This window comes from Leuresthes tenuis, unplaced genomic scaffold, assembly GCF_036924035.1.
Source record: "Leuresthes tenuis unplaced genomic scaffold, fLeuTen1.0.hap1 SCAF_17, whole genome shotgun sequence".
Lineage (NCBI taxonomy): Eukaryota > Metazoa > Chordata > Actinopteri > Atheriniformes > Atherinopsidae > Leuresthes > Leuresthes tenuis.
In genome coordinates this window covers 16,534,244-16,559,130 of record NW_027325371.1, presented here as the reverse complement: position 1 = coordinate 16,559,130, position 24,887 = coordinate 16,534,244, and the positions used below count along the sequence as shown (strand labels likewise).

The window sequence follows — 24,887 nt, the reverse complement described above, 5'->3', positions numbered from 1 at the left end:
GATGCAGAGGGTCCAGCAGGTGTTTGTCAGTCTGTGTTGAATTTGTAAGACTTCCTCTTCAAGTTTTCTAAAAAGATCTGCTCCTCTTGGAGGAATTCACGGTCCTGTGGGAAGGAGGGGAAAGAAAAAAAAAAGTTGGTGGCAGAAATTTGAAAACGTGTATTAAATTTTTCAGTGCAGTATTTAAATGTAAAGCTGATGACCAATAAAAGGAAATTATGTTAAATGGTGTAATTGTTGCCTTTATTATAATGCATACATTTTCAATGTTCAATTAAAGCTTATAAAGAAACGTGGTCCTAAAGCTTGAAGCTGATGTAAATTGTAGAGATCCAACTGTGACTAAACAATCTTGAGTATTAAAAAGTTTACCGATTAGTTATATTGGCTTTATAATTGAGATCTTTGCAATAGTCTCCATTACTTGGATATTAGACTGTATAATGTGCCTAAGTCAGTCTATAATTGTATCTTCGTAAGTCCAAATTTTTAGGCCAAAAAAATGGTCATGACCTAAATCTTCCCAAACTGGTTACCTTTTCTGCGGTGTACCTCCACAGAGCCAGACTTGCCTCGAGGGTCATCGCTTGTGAGTTGGCAAAAGATTTAAGAGGGGGGTTGTTCAGGGTTGTCAGCTCAGTGCTGGGCAACGCTGAGTCTGCGGGAAGAAAAAGGAAGAATGCGATTAGAAGTCAGTGAGTTTGCTTAACTTGTAAGTAGATCTGAATGAGAGATGTACAACCTCACCTGGTAAAATGGGTGGAATAATTTGTGGTATTGGTGAGATGGAGGGGGTTTGTCTCAGCCTCTCCGTGTCTTCCTGCAGATGATTCAGCTGCTTGCGCTCCTGTAACGGCACACGTTGACACTGATCTGTGTGCTCTTTAAAAGAAGCCTAGTCTGACGGTTATCTTTCAGTTTCATGGCTCTCACACACCTTCAGGATGCGTTGTTCCTGCATCCTCAGCTGCTCCGTTTGAGAATGAATCTTTCTCAGTCGTGCCTCGTGCTCCGCCTCCACACGTTTTGCCTCCTGAAACGCTCGTTCCCCCTCCTCGTACTTTTCTGCGGCGAGCTGCGAAGAGCATGTTGAAGGCAGAAATGAAATGTTAGTGGCTGGACGCCGTACAACCGGTGGAGGTTCAGGGTGGTGTGAAGTCACCTTGCTGAAGGCCTCGACCTCCTCGGCCCGTGTTTTGAGTCTAAGGGCTGTGCTACTTATTCTCTCCTTCTCTCTGTCCAGCTCCTCTCTCAGTCTCTCCAGAGTTTCTTTCTCCTGTGCCACAACAATCTCCTTCTGCTTGAGCTCTGCCATACGAAGCTTCAGGTCAGCTTGCTCCTATAAAACGGATCAGCTGATATTACTCTGTGCTGGACAAACCCTCTTAAGCGAATGAACGTGTCTGTTTAGGAAACGAAGAACTGTGAGGTTCACCTGTGCCAGACCGATGATGGAGCCTTCCCTTCTCTCCAAGAGACTGTTGACCTCCCGTTCAGCCCTCTCATGCCTCTGTTTCTCCTGGGTGTGGAAGTGGGTCCACTCAGCTGCCAGCTTCCTCCTCTCATCTGCGCAATGCTGCATCACCGATTTCTGCTCCTCCAGCAACGTACTCTGAGGGGGGAGAAAGACATGAAGGATAGGGGAGGTGGAAGTGCGCTGAATCGGTGTTAAGCTCTGTCTCGATGGGAATGTCCGTTGGCCTCACCTTAGCTCTCTCCAGCTCCTCTCGCTCCATGCTTATCTGCATGTTGAGGACACGCCGCTCTTCCTCCAGGCTCCTTTGGATGGACTCTGCTTTGGCCTGCTCTGCCGTCACCTTCCAGCGCTCCTAAAACCCACACAAAAAAAAGGTGTCTGAGGGGACCACTGTCAGCTTATATAGTTTCTTTTTAATCAAACAGTACTGCAAATTATGTTTGGTGCTGAGTATAACTACATATATTGCCTTCTATAAGAGTCAAATGTTTCAACTTTGCTCATCATTTTGAAGGCTGTGATTTTGAGGCACCCCAGTCCATGAGCATATGTGACTTGGCTTTATTTCCAAATCACAGGATTAGAGTGTTTGCTGTAAGTCCTTCATCCAAAATGACCAGTTCTTTATCTGCAAAGTGTTCTGTAACTTTTTACATATTCAGTGAGATATTTAACGGCCCTTCGTCTAAGCCGCCTTTGTACATCCCACCTTCTCAAGCTGCCTTTGCTGCTCGCTGAGCTGAGTGTCCATCCTGGAAATAATATCCTTGAGGTAAGCTCTCTCCTCCGCCGTGGCTTTCTGCTGCTGAGCCAGACGGTCCTGCATCACTGAGACACGGAGAATGACCTTAACGCAGTCGTACTGCAAGAACACCCTGTGCTCAGTTTGTGTTTTGACCTCATTGTGCAAAGCGTGTGTCCGAGGTACCTCGGAGCTGCTCGTCTCTGTGCCGTGCCCCTTGCTCGAGGCCGTGGGCGGTGTTCTCGTGTGTGCTCTCCACCCGGGAAGAGAGCTCTCCGAGCCGAGAGGAGAACTGCTCCATCTGCTCAATCACACCTGCGAGAGATCTGTGCAAAAACAATGAGGTGTTAGTGAAATCATCTAACCCCGACCAGGATTCGTCGGTCATTTCTTACACTGAGTAGCTGCAAAGGTAGCAATAAAAGAGTTGAAGTTTGCTCTCGCACAGTGAAGAGCAAGCAGCTGCACATTTCTATCCTCGTGTCCTCTGATGTCGACTCGCCTGGTCTGAGATGTTGCGCTTGTAACTGCATCGATCTCCTCATCCTTCAGTCTCTTCAGTCTCTGGACCTGCTCTTCGTGGTCTTTCTTCATCTCTAAGATGGATTTTCTGGACAGAAAATCAGGACAGATGTGACGCTGGTGGTGATAGAAAGACTCAGCTCAGAGACTGAAGTGGTTCAGCCATGTTTAACTTTCCACACAACAAAGCAGAAGAAACGCGCACAATGCCACTGGCGTGCACTCGATCTGTCGCTCTAAAAAGGCCTCGCAGGTTCACCTCTGAAGATCACGGAGCCTCTCCACATCGCGGTCTCGGTCCTCCTGGGCCTGGGCCAGCTTTCGATGGTACTGAGCCTGCAGCGCTGAGCGCTCCTCCTCAGCTGACCGTGTTAAAACGGCCAGCCGCTCCATTAGATCCTCACACTCGAGCTGTGCTCGAGTCTCCCTCTGGGCTGCTGACTCCTCCAGCAGTTTCACACGGGCCCTGGAGGCGCACCATAAGAGAAACGGTATTTGTCAAGCACTTTAACACACAAGCTACTTTAAGCAAAGACAACTATCTATAGAAACAGATGCTACGTATTTGGCTGTCAGCTACTTGTGTGCGTTCTCCATGAGCTCCATATCCTGTTTATGCCGCTGCTGGATATTCTCCAGCATCATCTGGCCTTGGTCTCGCTCCAGCTGCAGTATCTTCACCTAGATGATGACACCGGTATGTTTAGGCTCGGCAAGTACATAAGAGTAAGCATAAATATTGAAAAGAAGCATAAGGGAAGCCTATCGCTCCCCCCTTACAAATACGTAATAATATTTTCCTGCTCATTGCCACGATCACCACACACCTGCCCCTCCAACTGGATGATGCGGGCCTGTAAAGCTTGATAATCTCCAGGTTGTTGGTCTTTTTCTTTAAGTCCTTGTGGGGCCCCCGCATCAGCCACACCCCCCAAACTGAGCAACTGAGCCTGCATCATCTGTGAAAAAGAAAAAAGGAATAAACCCTGTGACTGAATCTGATGAAAAGAAGAACTTTTTGAAGTTGGAGACGGTAAACAGTCCTCACCTGCTGTTGTAATAGCAGCTGCTGCAGACTGTCTGCTGTATAAGCCACCTGTTCAGCAGAAGCGGGAGCTTTAAAAACAAATAGTTCATGCCGATCAGGTCCCGACTTTGAAACGGTAACAATACCTGTTGTTGGACGGCGGCTGCTCTGTTCTGCGTCCGGCTTTGCTGTGGAACTGAAACCAGGAGAAGAAACGTGACTAAAAATCATGCAACGGTGCCAGAGCGGGATATCCAAGCACAATGAGACATGCTGCAGTGTCTAAAAGCAATAAATGAACTCAGTTGTTTCCCTTCGAATACCTACGCCACAATGTGCCAGGCTGAATAGCAGACAAAGGGCCAGGGAACGGTGGCTGTTGCACGGTTTCGTCAGAAGCCCGATCGAGCTCGTTTAGCCCCCCGGATCCCTTACTGGATGGAAAGTGGTGGGGTTTGGACTGAGGCTGGAGGTGACTAATGCTAGTTGAAGATGCTGGCAAGGGACTAGTAACCTGAGCTGGGTAATCTGGGGGATGAGACAAACTAAGAGGTTGTTCAGAGTCTTTTTCAGATGGGAGACTGGGTGGTGGGGAGGATGTTAAAGTGGAGCGCGGGTGGTGCTGAGCTGCGGGTGTCGATTTGTTATCAGGATAGAGTGAATGAGGGGGAGTTGAGGGGAAATTAACTGAATCTATACAGGAGGAGGACGCAAGGAGGAAAGATGTTGAGGGACGGATTAGATATCACATACAGGTGGGCGTGGCATGTGTTCTCATGATGAGTGGGAAAAAATAACGGGAGAACAATGTTCAATAAGTTGTGAGGGAAGGACATGGCTTTGAAAAGCCAGATGTATAACAGTCTAACAGAGTTAAATACCTTGCTTGGGCATCTCCTCTCTGACTGGGGTGGAATGAGCTGTAGGGCTGAAAAAGACGTGTTGACATGTGTTAACAAGAGCTAACATGTTGTCTCTTAGATGAATCCACAAAGCAGAATTCTCACCTAGTTTCCTTGATGGATAGAAGTGTGTCCTCTTTGCCTCTGGAAATGTTCGATCTGTCTTGGTTACTGGAAACAAGATCATGTCGTTGTTAAATTCTGATAGAAATAAAACACATTCATTTGGCTCAGTGTATTGTCTCTTCTCGGGTTGCACAGCACCTAACAGTCGCCTCAGGTTCCACTTTTTCCCCCTGTCCTGAAGAGTCCTCCCGCCTGGAGGTTTTCGCCTCTGTGTTTAACAGCGACGGTGCTTTCTTCCTGCTCAGAGCCCCAGCCAGCCAGCCATCATCTTCGTCCTCCTGCTTTGAAGTTTTTGCCTCCGTGTTTGACACAGACAGCGTCTTCTTCCTGGTCAGTGCCCCAGATAACCAGTCATCCTCCTCCGCCTCCGTACCCCGGCCTCTAGCAACCTCTGCTTTGGTTTGTTGGGCATCGGTTTGGCTGTCTGCTCTCATTTTTGCTACAGGTGTCGCTTGACTCCCAGTCAAGGAGGGCTTTCTCTCCAACACAGGAGAAGAGGGGGCCTTTGGAGACTCGACTTTAGGACCGCCTTCGAGATAGTCGTCGCTTGTCTTGAGGCCGAGCCAGTCGGCTGAGTTGCGGTGCCGAAGAGGAGAGGGGGTGCTGAGTTTTGGTCTCCTCTCTGGGGTAGAGGTGTTGGCATCCTCTGTGGAGAATCTGATCATAAAAAGAAACGTTTTGTCAAATCTATCCATCAATTCTACAATTCAGAATGACCTGCAAACCGCCGCTGAGGTTGGACGCACCTGACGGACTGTCGGCGGGACTGGCGCCCCTCAGGAGCGGACCCCAGCGTGGGCTGATAGGACCCAAATGTGAGGTCATCTTCTAAAAGTGGGGGCATAATTAATATCCCTATCATTTCAAAAACATCGCTCGATTACAACTCCAGCTGATTTTCTTTCACCTTTAGCATTGGGGTTGTTCTCCTGAGACTGGAGCTGTTCCTTCTTGTCGCCCGTGAGTGGTCGCTCCAGAGAACGTGGCGAAGTAAAACTCTCCAGAATGTCATCGATCTTAGTTCGAGGCCTCTGAGGGGCATCACTCCTGGGAGAATTCAGGGTCGGATGGAAGAAACAATGTCGGGATACGGATGCAGTTAGCCATTCTAGCAGAAAGAATGTACGTTGGAATGCAAAACATTGTCAAGTTTGGGCTTTGTTGTTAGCTGCACACCAGAGCCCAAGGCATGCAGGAATTATTTATCATTCGAGCGCTATAAATAAGGACAACAACGGGAATGACAAAAGACAGAGCTCTTACCTCTCCTTTGTAGACCAAAGCTGAGCCTCCTTTTTCTTGGGATTGTTTTTATCGCTGTCAAAACCGAGTCTGTCGATTAGGTCGTCGCCCTCATCGTTAAAAGCAAACAAACCTTTCTTGGACGGCCCTGCTGTCAATCAAAGGAGAAACGGGCTCGCTCAACGAGTGACGATTGCCAGTGAAAATGAAAGTGAAAGGAGAAAAAAAAAAAAGGGAATCTCGTAGCATACTCGTCCCATTCTTTGTGATGGGAGATGCCGAAGCCGACGGCACAGATTTCTCAGGTTTGGTCTGCCTCGATTTCAGCTCAGGTTTGGTTTCATCTGGGAGCAAGTCGTCGAGCAGATCGATGAGGGGGTCGTCGAGGTCTGCAGAGGAAATTAGAAGCGAAGAGCCGTAAATGATAGAGAAGCAGAATGAACGTAGGCACTTATGGCAACATTTTGGGAGAGCTTGAGAGAGCAGAACTTATGAGCACCACGAGCGATACGAACGCTTTTGGTTTCAGATTAGCTGTTTAAGACGAAAAACAACATACAGACTCAAGCTGTGTCTCATGACCCTCGAGAAGTGGGTCGTGTTGTGCTCTCAATGGCATTTGGCCAAATAAAATCGAACTATTACCCAAGAGGCTCGACCTGAAGGTTTGGGGTCCTCATAGTTCTTCTGCCATCCTCAAATCATCCTCTTACACCATTAAACTGTTCATTTGAAACTTTTACATCTCAGCCAAAACCAAGAAAAATGTTGCGTCAAACCTTTAAAGTATTGACTTTGCCCTAATCTTTTCAAATGATTGTTTTCTATCTCCACTCGTGTGTTTTGAAAATGTTGCGTCACGTAGTAAAGGGTTGAATAAGGAAATAACCGAAATATCTCTGGAAATATTAAAGCAACATGAGAGGTTTTGGCATTTGTTTTTTTTAATGTATTCAAATATGTATTCATTTGCATTTCGGTGCCCTCTACGGTCATAGGATTTAACACCACTGTCGGGAAAACAAATCTTCATCCGAGACGTGTTTCTGGCCCGGGAATATGCATAATGAATGTCAGTGTACTTTAAAACAAGTCAGGAGCCCACTAAAAACGTCCCTGTGTGGACCTCTTCTGTTCAAACATGCCCCAGTCAGCCACTGATGTCACTCAAGTGCAAAAACAAAGCCACACACGTATATTCACTCATGTACCTTTGATGTCTGATGTCTGACCGAGACCGTCATCACCACCAACACTATCTGAGTTTCAGCAGAAGTTTAAGACAAGCAAACAAAGCAGTCGGTCAACAACAAATCTGCTCTTCTGTTCTGGTGTATAAAGGGACATGTAGGCTTTCTCACCGGAGAAGGTAAACTTCTTGTAGTTGCGTGCAGCAGATGAACTCGCAGAGTTTGGCCTTCTTCCCCCTCCAGCGGGTTCATCTGAGGGAAAGGAAGCAGACAAAGCCTTCTTGGATCCTTGCGATTCACATAAACCTCAAAGCTTGCAGTAATATGAAGGTAACAATTAGTTATACAGGGAACACTATGCACTTAATTACCTGCTCCTTCTGGATTAGCTTTGCTTTCTAACACGGTGGAATCTCTCTTTGGACCCTCATTACCAAGCGACTTTGTTTGTGCGGGAGCTGTGCCGGGCTTTTTCTTCGACGCAAAGAGGTCCGCCTCCATATCTTCAATGTTCTGTGCCAGAATAGCACCATTAGTGAACTAAAAACAATGCGCATGCACTACTGTTAATATTTTTTCTTTGCTGTGGTTCATTTGATAATGATCTACCTCCATGTTCTTCAAAATGTCTCCCGGATCAGCCACTGAGACGTCGGATTCCTTAAACAGACGTAGAAAATAACAGCCATGAGCCAATGCCTCAAACAAAAAGAAAAAAAAGAGTTAATGTGCCTCTTTTTCACATGTTTTTCTTGATACCTCAAAGTCCAAACCATCCCTCTTTACCTCCTCCGCAAGCATACTGAACATGTTATCAGTGGCAGATGAGCTGGGAAAACAATTCAGCGTCACCCACAAGCAGTAAGAAGGCGATCATTTCTAACTGGTAGTATGCAACCCCAAAATTCTTCCAACTTACTTATTCATCAGTCCACTGCGAGTTCCTTTTGACCGAACCGGCGGCTCTGTTGGTAATTTGTTGAAAGAAAATATTAAACCAGCCACTAAAATGACAATGACAATACTTGGAATTTCAACACTGTTAATAATCGCGGAACTTCGCCCACTTACTTTTATCTTCAAATAGGCTGTCAAGCAAATCATCATCTCCAAACAAGCCTTAAGGAAAACCACAATACATTTAGCGAGAGCTTGCAACTCTAAGCCTTACTGTGAGAGGTAAATTCTAAGTGCTAAAACCCGTGTATGACAAACTCTGGTTGTCAGAAACGTTAAGCGAGAGGCAGATGTCAGAGTAACATCCATATGAATGCCAGACAGCAGATTTACTCGCTCTACCTGCCTGTGGTTTTGATGTTATACCTGACCAGTGTATTTTGCAATAAAAACCATCTTTATCTCAGCTATAGTGAATTGTTCAAAGGCACAATAAAACACAACACTCAAAATGTAACATGCAACTTTCAAATAACGGTACTGACACTTACTTGTTGAGGCTTTAGCCTTAGATTTTGCAGCCTGCAAAAATGAATAATGAAAAGAAATGTAAAATGAGTTCCCCTGTAAATCATGTCATGTCACTCCTGGTCCACAGCACAGTTAAATGACAATATTTCCACTGTCAAAAACTTAGTTTAATTAATTTCAAACCCCTTTCACGAAATTAAACTTTAGAAATGTCGGTAAATTGACTCACCATGTTGAATATTTGCTGGCAGCGGTCAGATTTGAGGGTAGCTAGCAAGCTAACGCACGCGAAATCTGTTTAGGCGTCGCCTGTCTCCATTGGTAACCACTCCGTTACGATAGCTAGCATCAACTTTCATATCAAGGATAAAACACGATTGTAGCTAGTAGGTTTGATCAAAACGTGTGTTAATGGACATGATTCGGAGTAAATCGTGTTAAGCCGTTAGCATATTTTTAAGTTCTGCTGATTTCAAGTAACCTAACGGTAAAATGAATGACACCGCCACCACACCACATTGTCATTTGTGCGTTAGCCCTATTGTGTACCTCAGTTAATTAAGTCTGCCAGCTACACAGTTATGATTTTCGTTAAGTATAACTAAACATTAAATACATAGAAAACCACAGAAAAGCTTCTATGTTTGGGACATTAACAGGAGAAGCACCATAATCCTACCAACCGGCAAAGCAAAGGCTTCCTGTTTACCTTTCGAGCTGCATTATGGGTAAAGTAGTTTAAATGAACTCTAAAGAGGATTGTGTTTCGGACAAATTATTGGACTTGGACTGAGTTTAAAATAGATATTGCTGAGTTTGAGTTCCAGCTGCCATTGCCGTCTCCTTGATATGACTTACTTCGTGAAGTCTAACATATTGGTTTGCCACCAGGTGGCATCAGAGCAAGAAAAAGCAAAGAAAAAATAAATTTCAACTGAATAATCTGCCCTCAGTAGACAGTAAGTGGGAGAGAGTAGCCCAAAATCAAATCAGAATCAAATCAGTGATATTTAGGCTTACCTCCCAGTAAGTGTTTTGATCAAAGGAAGTTTTAAAATTTTTGTTTTATCATAATTTCTTAACCACATCTTCCATCATCATGAAATAACAGTTTTCTCTGTTGTTTGGCTTAAACATACAATGTAACATCACATGATTTATCTGTATATCCACCCATTCATTTTTGTCTTGAGCCACAGTGAAGCAAATAACTCTGACCTGTATGTGCTGAACTGCTGTTGCCATAAGTTGTTGGAGATTTCTTTCAGCATTTCAGCCCTACATGTATTAAATATAACAGATGAAAAATATACCAGATTTGTTTAACTACTGTTGTCTTGTGATAATTCACCAGTAAAAAAAGGTATTTTAGTGTGCTTGACTCACTTTATGCAGGTTGAAATAGGTTCATAATCACAATTTTAAAGAGTTATCCGTATACTTTAATGATAGCTGACTTTGATCATTTTTGTAAGAGGAAAACATGTGACATCATTGATGTAAATATAAGAAAGTATGTTATTTACTTGTATTAGTGAACACTAGATGCATACTCCATTCACATTCAGTAGCTCACAGTGGCATTTTATTGAAAGATATAACTAAGAATATACTAAGAAACATCCAGTCAAAATCCTCTCTGTCTCCCTATTTAACATTGTGATGGTAAATTTTATGTCTCAGAACTAAGAAACTCTCTGTCTCACCCAGACACACTAATGATTTTAAACCATTTGTCTCTTGATTAACACCCAGACAAGATCATTCTTTTAACTACCTGTCTCTTAGATTTATTTATAGATTTTAAGCATCAACAAGATCACATCCTGAATCTTGCCCCAAGGTGTGAGACATTCCCCCGGTGGGGCGACAGTTGAACAATACACACCCAAAGAACAGGGCCCCCCCACAGGTATAAATGCTCTGGTTTCTTTTTGTTTGTGTCTTCTCATACCATTGCCAAGAAAAGTTGTGAAAAGTTTTCTATTGCATTTATTACAGTACTCTATTACATTTCTCATCAGAGGTATTCGGAAGGAAGCGTAAAAAAACTTCCATAACACACTGAAAATGTTATTAGTCAAAAACAGATAATCAAAGAAATGACAGCATTCTCATATGTTTCTATGAAAGAATGATATGTCGTGTAATTATATATGATTTAATTTCCTAAAACGTATACTGGAATAGGTCTGAATTATTCAGTGTTTTAAAACACTTTTTTTTTAAATAAAGCTTTATTGTACTGCTGCAGTTCTTTTCATCATCCCTGTGTGAAACTCTATCTCTCCACTGTCTTTGAGGCCTCTCTTCTGACAGCGCCAGAATCGAAAAGAAGAGTGTTGAAAACACCCAGAAGTGTCTAAGCAAGAGATGGTTGAATTCTACAAGGAAAAGGAGCCCTAATGCTTCCTAAATTTTCTCCTTTAACATAGGAAACGTTTGATCATTCTTTATGAAAGGAAAGCAGATATTTCTGCCACGGCAACCCTCAAAGGGACGCTCAAGAATTTTCATCCAGTCACTCAGTGGGATTCAACTAGATAAATATGAGGGTCAAAGGATAAATATTAGCAGCTCATGACAGCAGAATCTTTTACTTTTGTGGCTACTTTTTACTTTTTCATCACTTATTTGAATCACCAACCTTGACAACAAAGAAATATCTTATGTCTTATTGTACTTTTATGATTAGGCAAAGCGTCGTTGCAGCAAATTCACATCACTGTGTGGTTCCAAAGGTCTCCTGTCATCCTGCCTTAACCTTGCTCAGGTAAAGACTAAAGGAGATCATCTTTTGGACAATTCAGCCAAACCCATGGCTGTGTGAAAGGCGGACTAAGTAGGTGGTTAGAAGCACTAACCACTAATGACAACAAAAGCAATTCAAGCTCCTTCAGCGGAGTGGAGACTTTCAAATCAAATCAACAAATACAAACATGCATGCAACACCTTCCCCCATAGCTGCATGGAGGTGTTTATTTGTGCTTTAGAACATAACTGCTGTGAATCTATCAGTATCTTACATTGAATTTCTCTGATTTACAGCTTTTATTTGCGCAGGTGACTGCGATCTCAGCCATCAAGCCGAGCTCTCTCTGGGCTCACAGCAGAGGAGGGACGGAGTTCAAATGCTGGGTTCGCAAACAAACAGTAACCGAAACAATGAAAAAAAAAAGAAAAGAAGAAGCTTAGTCTGCCCTTAAGTGATGGATAAAAGCGAGGCATTTTAGTGCTGGAGCGGAGTCTTCTGTTGGAGAGAATAACTTCCTTTGATGTGCACTTTGAGCTTTCTAACTTCACAGACTTCACACATGCAGAAAACAGGCATATAACCCACTGAAGAAAACAGCCAAGGACACAAAAAGCGCATTATGCCCTCTTTAAACTATGACCGTTTACATGAAACTTTGCAGTCATAATTTATTTCTAACACAGACGACACAGCTGTAAAATTCAACATTTATCAGTTTTTTTTTGTTTTTTTTTTAATTAAATTTACCCTATGTTGACTCAGTTGCTGCGTCCCGTCCCAGTAATGAGAACATCTGTTGAACAGATATGAAGAAGCCATGATCAAAACAGGCCTGTCTTTCTTTGTTTTATTTTGCAGGCCGCTCTTTTGTTTATCCTCCTGGTGAGAGTCTGGGGTTGAGCTGTCATGAGCAGAACTCATGAAGTTTCTCCCGTAGCAATATGGGAAACGAGTCTCGACATCGCAGGCCACTGGAAAAAAAGAACACAAAACACATTTGATAATAGAAATTAATGAGGAGGAACGGTTGCTAGCATGTAAAGTCACGAATGATGGGAGAAAATGAAATAACACTCATAGAAGAACAACACACCCTGACTCAGCTGAACAGGCTCGCCTCCATAAAACCATTCAGATAAGAAGCACAAGATAACGAACGCATCGAAAGGTCTGTGACCCGCACAAAACCACGATGCTGTAGTTAACTGCAAGTCAATCTTTTTAAGGATATTGAACTTCTGCAGTTAACTGCGCGGTTATATTTAAAACAACCCTCGAAAGAGAAGCTGGGCTGCTGCTCTGCCTCTGAATCATTTAGTATTAGCACTGTAGAGTGGTGAATACTTAAAAGCTGAATGTGGGGCAACCATCTCCGCTCTGAGAGTACTTTTGGAAGGTGTCTGAAACTCTTAGGCTTTTGCATTCCTACGCTACTTTGCTCCTTCAACTCTATCACCACATCTAATCCTTAAAAACATAATCTCTTGAGCCACTGAATAACAACGCCTGACCTGGAATGTTATAAAACACTTTTGTTTCCTTGAGGCTGAATTTATGTATCAGTGGGGAGTTCTTGGAAGGGATGTTCTTTTTCCCCCCGTCATCTTGAGAAATTCAGTTGCATAAATCTGTGCTACTGTAGCTTGTTAGTTGTGTGAACGTACGTGGAAATCATGATTTGTCATGATTCCCCTGTGATAATGTTATCTGAGGGAACCTGTCCCAGATCAAATGAGTTTAAACTTGCCAAGGAAGTGCCAAAAAAACCCCAACTTTAGTCTAATTTGAACATATTCAGAGGTGATAACAAAGCAAAAGGGTCCGTATCACATTAGCTATTAAGCTGGCGTTTTGAATACTGATTGGAGGCTGGAATTTCAACCTTTACCAATCTGTGTTATCCTAGAAAATAATTGTTTACTTTGAAATAACACAGTTGAAAAGCGCAGTTTTATCGCTTTAATTCCCTTGTCGTCAATCAAACTTTAACTTATATAATAAAAATGATATATTACATAATATATAATTTGGTTTTGAAGCAGACAGTAATGCCAGCAGTGCTGCAAGCTGATAAGTCATGAATGAAGAAGTAAAACAATGATTTGTACAGAATGAATCACTATGACTATGCAAGAGCCACAATGCCGTGGCTGGGTAAAACGGTTCGTTATTGACTTCACACTGAGATCTTTTCCTTTCCGTTCAACTGCGTAGTCGACTGCAGAGAGGTGATGTAGTTATAAAAGCCCGGCAAACTGATTGTTGTTCTGCCTCTAAATCATTTAGTGTCAGCAGAACTCAAAAGCCAAATGTGGGGCAGGCATCTTGGCTCTTTATGCATCTGCGCTTCTGCAACATGCTCCACTTTTGCACATGCAGACAATCCCAGTTTGGGCCATTTGGATTCAAGTCTTTTGTAATGTGTATTAACACTATTTTACTTTGAATTCATCCCAGAATTCTGAATGGTTTGATATACTGTTACTTTTTTAAGTTTTATGCACATTTTGTCTCATATTGATTTTAGAACTTGGTTAGTTATAAATTGCTTAGCATAAACCAGATGTTTTGCGATGTGTCCAGGTGTGAAAAAGAGGGATTATGTTTTTCCCATGATTTTCCCGTATATGAATTCTGACGAACAAGCAGCAAAAAAAAAAAAAAAAATCAATCAACTTGTGGTTTTTTTGGGGATTCTTTTTTATAACAGAGAACTTTACAAACTAGAAGTGATAAGTCTGGGTAGCTTGAGTACCTAAGGAGCAATGCTCTAAGTTACAAAGGTCACATCTGTGAAAGCCAAACTTTCTTTTCGTCATCTGTTGCTTTTCACAGGCTATTCTGCAAGAAAATTCAAAACATTCCCCATGTCTTTCCCCATGTCTGTTTGGAGTAATGGTTTGTTGTGTCCTTACCCGTCCTGTCAACTGTTGTCATTTTTGGGTTTCTGTTGATCCGTTGCTCTTTACGTATGGCATTTCATTTTCAAAGTCCGATTTCTGCCTGTGATAGCAGATACAGAACATAAGACATGATAAGATTGCAATTATTCAATTCAATACATTTGTCATTACACGTTTTCAATAAATAAGCTATATGCAGGATGAAGGACTTGAAAAACCGAGGAAGGTCCTGCTGTTTATCAGCTCTTAATAGTGCCAGCCAGATGTTGCCATGCTCCGTGGAGCTCCAGCCACGTGTCATTGTTTGCCATCGCCGTTGAGTGTGGAAGCAGGCCCGGGGAGCCGAGAAGATTGCACTTTGAGACAATTAGTAGCCATGAACTCAAGAGCTCCGAGGTTTTCTCCTCCATTCATCTCTCCATGATAAAAGCAGGTTGTTAAAAGCTGGTTGTTATGCAGCCAGCCACTTAATCCGCACACAGTTGCTCAAGGCAAACCCAAAAATAATCACAGGAGCGATTTCAAGTCAGTGATGCAGATAAAGTATCTTCGTTCTGTTTCACACTCTCTCCCACTCGTGAAACACATATGCATTTTTTTTGTGTACGTGTGTATGTTCGCGTGTACGTGGGAGTATTCACAATCGGGGGAAAAAGGTGGAAACGTCTTATGTAATTTATTTTAATGTACTATCAAGTGCTTTTCTCTTGAGGCTCCTGCTGCTGAGTTTGTCCTTTGTTTTCGCCAGGTGTTGTCTGAATCTAAATCTTAAAACTTAAGTTCTTGAGAAGAAGTAGGAAAGGTGTAACATATTCACTGATGCTCAAAGTGAATAGATTGCAGCGGTACTCACGGCTTGATTTTGTTGGAGAACCTCCGCCGCAGGACGAGCGCGATTGTGGTGAGAACCATCATAGTCGTGCACATGGCTCAACCCCAAGGATATCCTGCCTTTTGGCGACTGCTGCTGGTTTCGAGCACCAAAACTTCCTACTCCATCGAAAAGGCTTGAATGGTATAAGGCAGAGTTTGTGGTGTAACAATCTGACTATTCCTGCCTTGGCTCTCAGTCATCATTGGGGAGATTAGCAGAGAGGATTAGCCTTGGATCAAGGAGAGAGTTGGATCTGACTGGCAGGGCTCGGAGGTAAACAGAGCATGCTGTGTTGCTATTCTGAAAACAACACAACCTGCCATCGTGTTGTTAACACGACAAGCCAAATCAAGCCCTATATTGTATATCATGTCAAGAAAAAGCACCGTTTAGGGACATTTACTTTGGGAAATATCACATCATATGGGGCTTGTTCTAAATCTGTCACGCTGTCTCGTGACACCGCACGAAGCAAGTCGCAGAGTTGCTACGATCTGTTATGAAAAGCAAAAGCATCGTGCTAAATGGGGTATAAAGACAGACTACCAGCAGTTAAGCCACTTATTCTTAGTGCTGCTGATTGAAACAGTCAATGAGAGAGCAGTAGGCCAAGTAAGAAAATTCGAAATGTGTAAGTTTTGCAGACATTTGTTTGTGGGCAGAAATGTAGGAGAATCAGATCAGATCAGAGCAGATGTACATTTAAGAATTCCACCGTGGCAAGGAATCAGAAGGTTGTCTTTGCAGTTTTATTTCAAAGTATACTCACTTACAGATACAAATGCAAGCTGCAATGACAAAAAAAGGTACAATCGTCATCATTATAATTGTTAAAAATGTAGAAATGTTTCAGTATTCATAATAACCAACAAAGTAAACACAAGTGAATACAGACTGATAAGAGGAAACATCTGAAAAGCATTCTAATGTTGAGAAAGAATGCTGCTTACATTTCACTTTCTACATGAACACATTCAGCAGAAGGCACACTCAAGTCAAATGTGACTTCTCATCCACTGTTGGGCCAGTGATTGCATTTTCTTCCTTTTTGCTTTATCCGTTAATTGCGTTAGTCTTTTACAAGAGAACAAATGCAAAGAGGGTTGCTTTATTTTATTGTTTATTTTACATCCTCTCCCTCACAACCACACTGCTAACCATATCAAGAGTACAGTACTTGTTCCTATTGTTGTTTATAGCATAAATACTTATATGTGTTTCAAAGTCCATGATTATCACGGGGTTACACCAAACTGTATTCCCAGATTACAGTCAATCGATTGAGGCTGCAGAGAAATCAAAGGATCCCCGCGTGGGAGTTTCCAAGAATAAAGGCTTCAGACGGTTGAATTTGAGAGCTGCGTCCAGCCCACTTCCTCATAGACGGCTTTGATACTACAGCAGATTGTAGCCAAGACTTTGGTCCACGCTGAGGCCACCTCTGGTGTCACAACATCTGGATACTCTTCTCCAAGGACCTCCAGAATCACTCCGCTGATAATCTGAGCAAGACACAAACACATCAGAGTTGTAAAGAACAGTGTCAAATGAGTGCTTGATTATGTAATGGTAATTATAAGCCTTAATTATGCAACTGCAACATTTTGTGCCATTGCCATTGGAGCTTTCACGCTTTTCATCATGAGATTTGGGTGGCACTCCATCCTACATCCAGCAGTGTGGGTTAGACAGTTGCAAAAAGGCATCAGATACCATAGGAGTTCATGGGAAAATGACTTCCTACCTCAGCAAACATGTTCACAGTGGTTTAGTGGTATAAATCGCAAGTTTAAAGTCTTATTTGATAGTGTTTGATGTTCATTTTGTACACTTAAATGCCATTTGGATAAAGATAGACAATAAACAGGGTAGGTGGGACTACCTTCGTCACAATTTCCACTTCAGATGGGCCACTCTGCCTGTGAAACGTGAATTTCACCAGCCTCACTAGTCCGCAAGGGTCCACCAGGTCCCTCTGTGGCTGACGGCATGTAGCCCAAATATTTGCAACCACATGAACCAAGTGCGGTTACTGCGCCTGCACCTGGATCACCTGGACGCTCGTTTTTGAGGAGAGATTTGGCGGGATAATTTTACGGTTACCAGTGGTAACTGCATGGGCAAATAGGTGAAAAAAATTCAAGGGGTAACATTTGTCCACCAAAATTTGGAAACTGTTTGGGAATGTCCTCATTTACAGCACATTGAAGCAATCAAAATTCAAATATAGTTGTTTTTTTTTTACTAATTGCTAACAGTAAATCAATATGTGGACTAATAAATCAAAACACTTATTAAAATGTGCTTTAGCCTAATAGGCTTTGGCCATACCACTACCAGCCTAATCAGCAGAACTGAATTTTGTGAACATAAACACAGCACTTTACCTTGAAGTACACGGGATCCACCTTGTGTCGGAGTGCATGGGCCTTCCCCACCACCTTCAGCACTGAGGCCACCTTATCTGAGTTGTCAAGGCTCTCAACCAATGTATTGATTGCACTCATGACTCTCCGAGCATGCTTCTTGAGCTGGGAGCTCTGCTCCAGCTCCTCCGGGTCCTCCATGTGCTTGAACTGGCTGAAGTACTGCTTGGATGAGGGGAACTTCACAAACAGCCTGCAGGGGAGACAAGTCATAGAGATGCGTGAGAGATCTGAAGCACATAAGTTTGCTATCCTTATCGCCCTTCAGCCGGAAGCCGCTTGATCCTGAAAAGACTCTTTTAAATCTCTGCTTTAAAGTGTTGTCGCATGATATGGATTACGTGTTTTTTTAAATTTTTTAAATTTTTTAGTGAAAATAAATCAAGCTCTCCTTGAGAAGTCATCTCACGAAAGAGTTGACAATAAGTCACAAGATCCTCCATGTGACTGACTGCACGCCTCTACCACTGCCCACCCCTATGTGAACCTGACTGACTGGTTCTCCGCTGTGGTTTCTATTATGACTCCAAAACCTTTTTCCTGCGAACAAAAAATCATTTCAAAGATATTTCCTTTGATTGTGTCTGGGCTTGACCCTCAGTGATACCATGGTGAATTAGCAAAAGGGAACTTAAAAGCCCCCCCACACACACACAGTCTGGGAAGAGGGCCAGAGCATCTGGTTGCTGGTTATCAAACCAGGATGTCCCATCTCTCTCTGGATCTACAACAACTAACACATAAAGGAACGATCTGGAGCGTATTGATTGCTTATTGGAGCTTTACACGTGGAAAAGGAGGAAGTTTCAGAATGGTGGAGGGTTCCTGAAAGTTCTGGAGCTATATATTCCTAGTATCACTGCAAACTAATGAGGAACCATTTAATCTTTCTGTCTTGCAGTTGCATGACCCGTGGTTGCATATAAATAGCCTAATTAGAATTTTATATGGTCAGTGGACTCATAATCCTTCCTTATCGTATTTCAAGAATAATTGAAGAGCTGAACTGAGAGACAGCTTCTAATTTCAGAAACGGAGCGCTTTGATTTCCTAGTGTGGATCTTATCTGTGACCCGAAAGACAGTGAGCTTGAGGATATGCGTTTGCACTGAGGTTCAGCAGAATGAGGGGATCGATTTTCACTGCCAGCGGAAGAATTCCAAAAGGGTCAAGTTTTTCAATCAATCCTCATTCCTCAAATTCCTGAAGCACGTAGGGTCTTTGTGATGGAATGTAAGAGGAAAAATACGGGAGGGAAATGGAGTTTATACGTTTACTTTCAGTAGCTTGACTTCGAGAGATTCAGAATGTGCTTTTTTGGCAATGTGCTTCGGCTAAAAACAACTTATTCAGCAATCTGCGAGAAAGGACATTGCTTCACCGGTGATGACTGAGCCCTCGTCCTGACATGTAAACTCTTGTTAATTATAAAGACAGCCTGTCTTATAAAGACATGATCCATTATAAAATAATGAGCCTGTCTGTCTTAGACATGACTCTGCTTGTCCCTGCAGATAGCTGACCTGTGCAACGGTTCCTTCTCTTAGATTTGAGGGAGAATATTTAAGAAAGACATTGACAACAAGTGCGGGAGTCTTCCTACAGCTCTGTGAGGTCACCATAATTAGGTAAATCAAAAGATTATGTGACTGATGAAGAATATTGAATTAAAAAAATGACCTTAAAGCCCCTTATTTTCAGAGAAAAGACCTTTAAAGGTCTCACTGCCTGCGGTGGAGTCATGCTGTTGTATGTTGCCTGGTCGTCTATACAGGCTTTCAAAACATGACCTTCTCTGTGAGGGAGTGAGCCTTTTGGGAGCCAAAGATGTCTGAGTGATGGATTATGATATTTATCATGTACCTCTACCGTTTGATAAACAGGGTTAAGGAATCAGTAAGAGGTGAGAATATTGCACAGGCAACAAGCTCATCAAAGTTTATTCTATGCTGCATTCTGGGAGAGGAAATTCTTCTTAATGTGAACTCTGACCTGGATTACATGTATGTCTTTGCAGGTTAAAGGGAAAATTTAGGTCATCTACAGCACAAAAGCGTCCCTTAGTGTTCTGGCTCCAGCAGGTGCATCAATATCACTGAGATCGAGCGAGGCAAATGGTAAAACTGAAGAGTTGATAACTGACAAGTTGTTGAGTTGAGGGAAAAATTGATGAAAAGTCTAAAAACAGGCACCATGTCCTTTTGTTTGGTGGGACTCTGTCATCTCGCGGCATTCAACATTTTCAACATTTATCAAGAGAGCAAACAAACAAACGGAAATACCTGACTAGTATGGCTACCCCCACATCGTCACAGTTCTGGTAGACTTTTGCCCACGAGTCCTGGACCAACACCTTCTCCTTATCAGTCAGAGGGCTCGGTCGCTCCAGGTGGTCCACCTCTCCTTGCTTCCTCTCCATCTGGAAACACAGTGTGCAGCGAGCTGAGCACATGCAGCAGGCAGGGCTGATCACACTGCCCCTCCCCCAGAATAAACACAATCTCTACCTTTTTTCCTGGTTGTGTCTCTTTTTCGGTGAGAAAGGATGAAATTCAGTTTTCGTTTGCCACCCTCTCCCACTGGAAGTCTTTGCTCTCCACCTCTGAATCTCTGCTAAGCGAGAGTGTGAGTGAGGAACCGGCTGAGAAAACACAAGAAACACACACAGCGAATGAGGAGGAGCCTCTGTACTCTCTCTTTTACACTCTCCCTCCCCTTCTCCCTCTTTCTCCCTCTGTCCATTTTACCTTTGAAGGTGGTACTGGATGAAAACATAGTTAAGTCAGTAAAAAAATCCTCGATGGATATGTCATGCATGCATGAGCATGAATGAGATGTAATATCATAGCGCTATTATAAGATAATAGCACACTCTGAACTTTTCCTTGAGAGTATCCAGAGCTGTCTTTCCGAGAGATTAACCTGGGATGATATTGAACTTCTCACATAGTCTGGCCAATATAAATATTAAAGCAGTTCTGACTGAGAATTAAACAGCATGCGAAATCTCATAAATATAGCTAACATAAATTCCCTGTGGCTTGATCCCTACCTCTGAAAAGTGTACATGTTTCATTATAATGAACACACCCTCAGTTTACCTACTCAGAATATACAATGATACAAGTGGGGAGACATATCTCAATTGCTCTCACAGCTTAGAAAAATGCAAAGAAATGTGCATTCCTATTTCATAGTGAGTTGGGAGAACAGGACACTTTAGCCTGGAAACTGAGGATTCACTGCCAAAAGACAAAAAAGCCGTGAAGACATTCACATCACAACTAAACGGAAGACTGAGTTGATATTAACCATCTCACTGTGAGGGTGATGTGTACAGACTTGTGTTAAACATTGACACGGCCCTTGATAGTGTGCCATAAACGTTCAAGGGGGGGGGGGGGGGGTGACAAACACTGGGTGTAAGGTTGACATGTGTCGTTTGTGGAGTTGCAGGAACTCAAATATCTCAGCGGAAAAAAAAAAGTCCATTTCCAAACTGCTGTGTTACCATCCTGAACAAGCAGTGTGGTCACGTTACAGCCAGTTATTTTTTCCAAGCAAATCCTATTGTAAATATTATATGATTATTATGTAACTATAACATGCTTACAGGTGAATAAGTGGATGAAAGTCAGGCTACCGGCTGTAAAACACAAAGACATCGGTATTCAAGGAAGAAGCTTTTTATAGCTTAGGCTACAATAATCAAACCTGCTCATCCAAGGTTGTTGTGAATAAAATGATCAAGGGGTCTTGGACATTGATCGCAGATCAAAGTGTTTCACTTGTACTGGTTTTTGTTTCTACAGAGAAATCCAGATACTTTTGTGAAGCCCCTTCAGCACACAGCAGATCATTACGACTCTGGATGGTGACTAATTCCTGTAAGCCAGTCTCAGACAAACAAAGTTGTCATAGTATCATCAGATGATTCCACATTCTTCAGGAAATGCAACCCTCTGATGTGACTGCAGAGTTATTTGGTGGCTTGCAGCTGTTGGTGACGGTAAATGCCTGTAGATTCGACCACCCGAGCAGCTTAGACCCCGAAGTGGGATTTTTTTTTACGTCGATACACGGAGAAGCATGAAAGTAGTTTTGTGAAAGGCCACAGGGCACTTTCAGCAATGTGAGGCATTCTACATTAAGCTGTTATGTGTTAAGTTTTGCAACCTTTGGAGTTTTTTTTTCTTCAGATATTTGTTATTTTAGGTGATTAGTGATAGAGTACACAGATGGGAAAGAAGAAAAACTCAATTCAGACACATCTGTCTCCCGTTTGTGGACTTTCCCCTGCAGTCTTTGATCTTTGACATCGGTTCGAGTTTAGAGATTAAAATCACTAAGAAAATTGAAATTCTTCAAGTGAATAACAAGTGGCTAAATACTTGTTTTCTTCCACTACAGTGCTTCCAAAAACTGAAATCTGCTTTAAATGGATCTTCAAGTTTGGCTTGCACAACATGCCGCTTACATTTTGGAACAACAGGAAGTTTTAGAGAATGAATCAAATGTAAGATTATTTATCACTGTTTAAAGAAGAATGAGCAAACAGGATGAATAGTAAAAGAAGATTCTTGAAAAATTCAAACATTAGATCAAAATGCGTTAGTAAAACAAACCACCTGTTAAGCTGTATCTGTAAAATCTGTGCTGTTCTCATTTTCAATGGACTCTCTGGATTTTACTTTTGTGTGAATCTTTTCATACAAAAAAAAAAGAATCAGTCAAATGGTTTCTCTCATGTACATTATCACAGGATTTTGAAGACTTTTTATGAGTATAAGGTTGCATATAAATAGTTTTGTGTGGGTTCCTGACTGGTTCTAGTGCTCTATATTCCTCTCCATCAGTTTTTTACTTTCATCTGTTGTGCTGAGTGGCGGTTTGGTTTAAGGCTCTGCCTCTGCTGTCTTCTGTTTGGCTTTGATGACGCTTTAAGGACTGAATTTCCTCTTCGTTATTTCACTCTTCACAGGAACAGCAGAGAAAGCTAACTCGGTTATATCCTCCTCCAGCCCATTAAGCTGCTCTCCGTCCTGAATGGTCAACAGTTCATCTTATTTCTCTTTTGTTGGGAACCTCTTGAATCACCAACAGCTGCCGAACATTTTCAGATGACATGGAAACAAATTCTCATTACAGAAAACTGGGATTTTATAATGCCATTCATACAACTTACTGAACTTTGGTTCGATCTAAGATGACTCCACGCATCATCTTCAGCACATAGTTTAATTTGAATATGATATAAATGCTGCTAGTGGCAAGTTTACAGGTAACTCAAAAACCACTATCATCAGGAGGTAAATCTTTAAAAACATCATAGAATTCTGTTATTGTACATGCTTGTGGTTATATATTTTGCTCAGGTTCTGGCTCTATAGTTTTGTTAATGCAACAACTGATAAAGTCTGGGATTGATAAAAGATCAAGATTTGGGTTAGCGGAACGACTGTGGTCACTACTGAGAGACAATAACAGTCAGTATGAAACTAACACATCCGTTGCTTTGTTGACTGATCCATCCCAACCTCCTCCACCTGCGTGTGCTTGGTGCCTCATAAAAACCCGGCTTTGCATGCACAAGATCAACAATTCTAACCACAAGGACAACACAGAGCATGTGCTCGTACACTCTCCTCTCTGCCAGAGACGGAACAAGTAGGAGCAGAGAGAGGCTTACCTTGCTCCCGTGCAGCAGTACTGGCAATCGTTTGTCCAAAAACTCATTTGACTTCTCTGTCTTGTTGTGAGATGGAGCGTAATGTTCGGTGCTGGGAGAGAGACGTCAGCTGCGCAAGCTGTGACAAGATTTCTACAACTCCCCAAAATACAAACCACATTATCTGAATCCCAAAACTGACTCAACGAACGGATATCCAAACAGATCAATATTTGCCCCCGTGGCCCCTCTCAGCTCAATGTTTCTTTTCAAGGCAGCTTCTCCAGTGTAGTTCTCTTGTTAAAAAGACCATTTAGTCTTGCCTCACTATTCAATTTAAGTTGCTAAACAGACAAAATAAGGGCAATGATTCTGAAATATCTTGAATAATTTGACTTATTTTATCTTATTCCTAAAGCTGCATGTGTTTTTGCTGCAATCTGGCCTGAGCTGCTCAAACATCATGTGACAACTCTATCGCTGGATCTCTGAAAAGTGGATGTAAACTCAACTGAGAAAACGGTCCGCAACACTGAAATGTGCCAAGAAAGGTTTTAAAATGGAGATTTGCAGTTTTGGTATTTCAGGGTTTTTGTCCTCAAGCTACACACCTCTGTTCTGACATTTAAAAAACTTAAACTTATGCACTGGGAGAACACAGACACATTAGAAAATGTGTGAGAAACGCTTTGAGAAAAGTGCTGCAGATATGAAGAAAAAAGCCTCATTTTACCAAATGTTTTGCAGAGATTTTGAGTATTTCATCATCCTATGTTAACATTTTCCACGCTTTCAAATATAACCAAATATGAGTAGTTTTGAGATTTAAAGCATTCAAACTTTCATTTTCAATCTTGTGAAGAATGGTCCTTTCCATTTTCAGTGTGCCATCACATTCAACCAACAGATTGCAACCTGACCACAGCGACTTTCATACATGAGAAATTTCTTTTAAGGCATTCTTGTAGCGCATCAGACCATGAAAGTAACTACAATATAAACTCAGCTGCGGGCTACTAAGAATCTCATATTTGGACTGGCCATTGCTTTTGTAAGAGGGAATGAAAGATGGTGGTCCTCTACTGCCACCCTCTGGAATCTTACAGGAGGCAAACTGACCTATCTCAGTTTACCTGCACAAATGATATGTCTGTGCCATGTAAATGGCCTTCTCCTTACATATTAGACAGCATTCAAGCCAGTATTCCTTTCGGAATTGGTGACGTAAGTCCAGATTTCTTGACAGGTTAAATGGTAAATGGGCTGCACTTATACGCAGACACAGACATACGGCATAGTTGAGAAATCTTATGAACATGAGGGCATCTTCAAGGCCTGGACCCGTCTTCCAAATTGCTCCAAAGAACACTATGACATCCTGTGTCTACTGTGGCGTGGAAGAGAATGCTGACTAGTGCTGTATATCATTTGAATGACACATTTTGTGAATTCCATGAAAGTTGTATGATGTTTAGACTTTGAGCAGACTGGTGCTTTGACTGTAGGTGTGTATTGGACTCGGCATGTCCAGATATCTTGTTGGACAGTCAGGGGGAGGACTGAGGATTCAAGTTAAAGCAATGAAATGTACAAGGCCACAGACAC

The 24,887-nt window shown here is 42.3% G+C and overlaps 2 protein-coding genes and 1 long non-coding RNA gene across 8 annotated transcripts; all 3 read right to left on the bottom strand.

The window, feature by feature from the left end:
- Positions 1 to 14: 14 nt before the first annotated feature.
- Positions 15 to 9,346, bottom strand: LOC140273463 (fas-binding factor 1 homolog). 4 transcript variants are annotated; one of them, XM_072369040.1, is made up of 31 exons: positions 8,886 to 9,346; positions 8,677 to 8,707; positions 8,300 to 8,347; positions 8,148 to 8,193; positions 7,988 to 8,057; positions 7,838 to 7,888; positions 7,600 to 7,741; positions 7,400 to 7,480; positions 7,250 to 7,297; positions 6,290 to 6,427; positions 6,060 to 6,189; positions 5,704 to 5,843; positions 5,543 to 5,624; positions 4,935 to 5,453; positions 4,776 to 4,841; positions 4,650 to 4,696; positions 3,915 to 3,964; positions 3,790 to 3,837; positions 3,569 to 3,700; positions 3,322 to 3,422; positions 3,001 to 3,207; positions 2,722 to 2,829; positions 2,406 to 2,545; positions 2,187 to 2,305; positions 1,707 to 1,829; positions 1,436 to 1,612; positions 1,163 to 1,339; positions 938 to 1,075; positions 748 to 847; positions 537 to 658; positions 15 to 104 (listed from the first exon to the last, which is right to left on the bottom strand). In XM_072369040.1, the coding sequence occupies exons 1-31, from the start codon at positions 8,886 to 8,888 to the stop codon at positions 27 to 29; spliced, it is 3,462 nt and encodes a 1,153-aa protein (XP_072225141.1). In that variant the 5' UTR covers positions 8,889 to 9,346; the 3' UTR covers positions 15 to 26. The 4 variants fall into 4 exon arrangements, with proteins under 4 accessions (XP_072225141.1, XP_072225143.1, XP_072225142.1 ...); XM_072369042.1 differs by having other exon boundaries at positions 5,543 to 5,621; XM_072369041.1 differs by having other exon boundaries at positions 6,060 to 6,186.
- A 1,218-nt stretch (positions 9,347 to 10,564) lies between these two features.
- LOC140273388 (uncharacterized) lies at positions 10,565 to 15,255 on the bottom strand. Its single transcript, XR_011908028.1, has 3 exons — positions 15,168 to 15,255; positions 14,327 to 14,414; positions 10,565 to 12,382 (listed from the first exon to the last, which is right to left on the bottom strand). It is a non-coding gene; the product is annotated as an uncharacterized lncRNA (long non-coding RNA).
- Positions 15,256 to 15,915: 660 nt separating this feature from the next.
- Positions 15,916 to 23,394, bottom strand: LOC140273659 (cytoglobin-1). 3 transcript variants are annotated; one of them, XM_072369294.1, is made up of 5 exons: positions 23,304 to 23,394; positions 20,122 to 20,255; positions 19,897 to 20,033; positions 17,576 to 17,807; positions 15,916 to 16,690 (listed from the first exon to the last, which is right to left on the bottom strand). In XM_072369294.1, the coding sequence occupies exons 3-5, from the start codon at positions 20,031 to 20,033 to the stop codon at positions 16,526 to 16,528; spliced, it is 534 nt and encodes a 177-aa protein (XP_072225395.1). In that variant the 5' UTR covers positions 20,122 to 20,255; positions 23,304 to 23,394; the 3' UTR covers positions 15,916 to 16,525. The 3 variants fall into 3 exon arrangements, with proteins under 3 accessions (XP_072225395.1, XP_072225396.1, XP_072225394.1); XM_072369295.1 differs by lacking the exon at positions 23,304 to 23,394 and having other exon boundaries at positions 19,897 to 20,035; positions 20,125 to 20,293; XM_072369293.1 differs by lacking the exon at positions 23,304 to 23,394 and having other exon boundaries at positions 20,122 to 20,292.
- Positions 23,395 to 24,887: the final 1,493 nt, after the last annotated feature.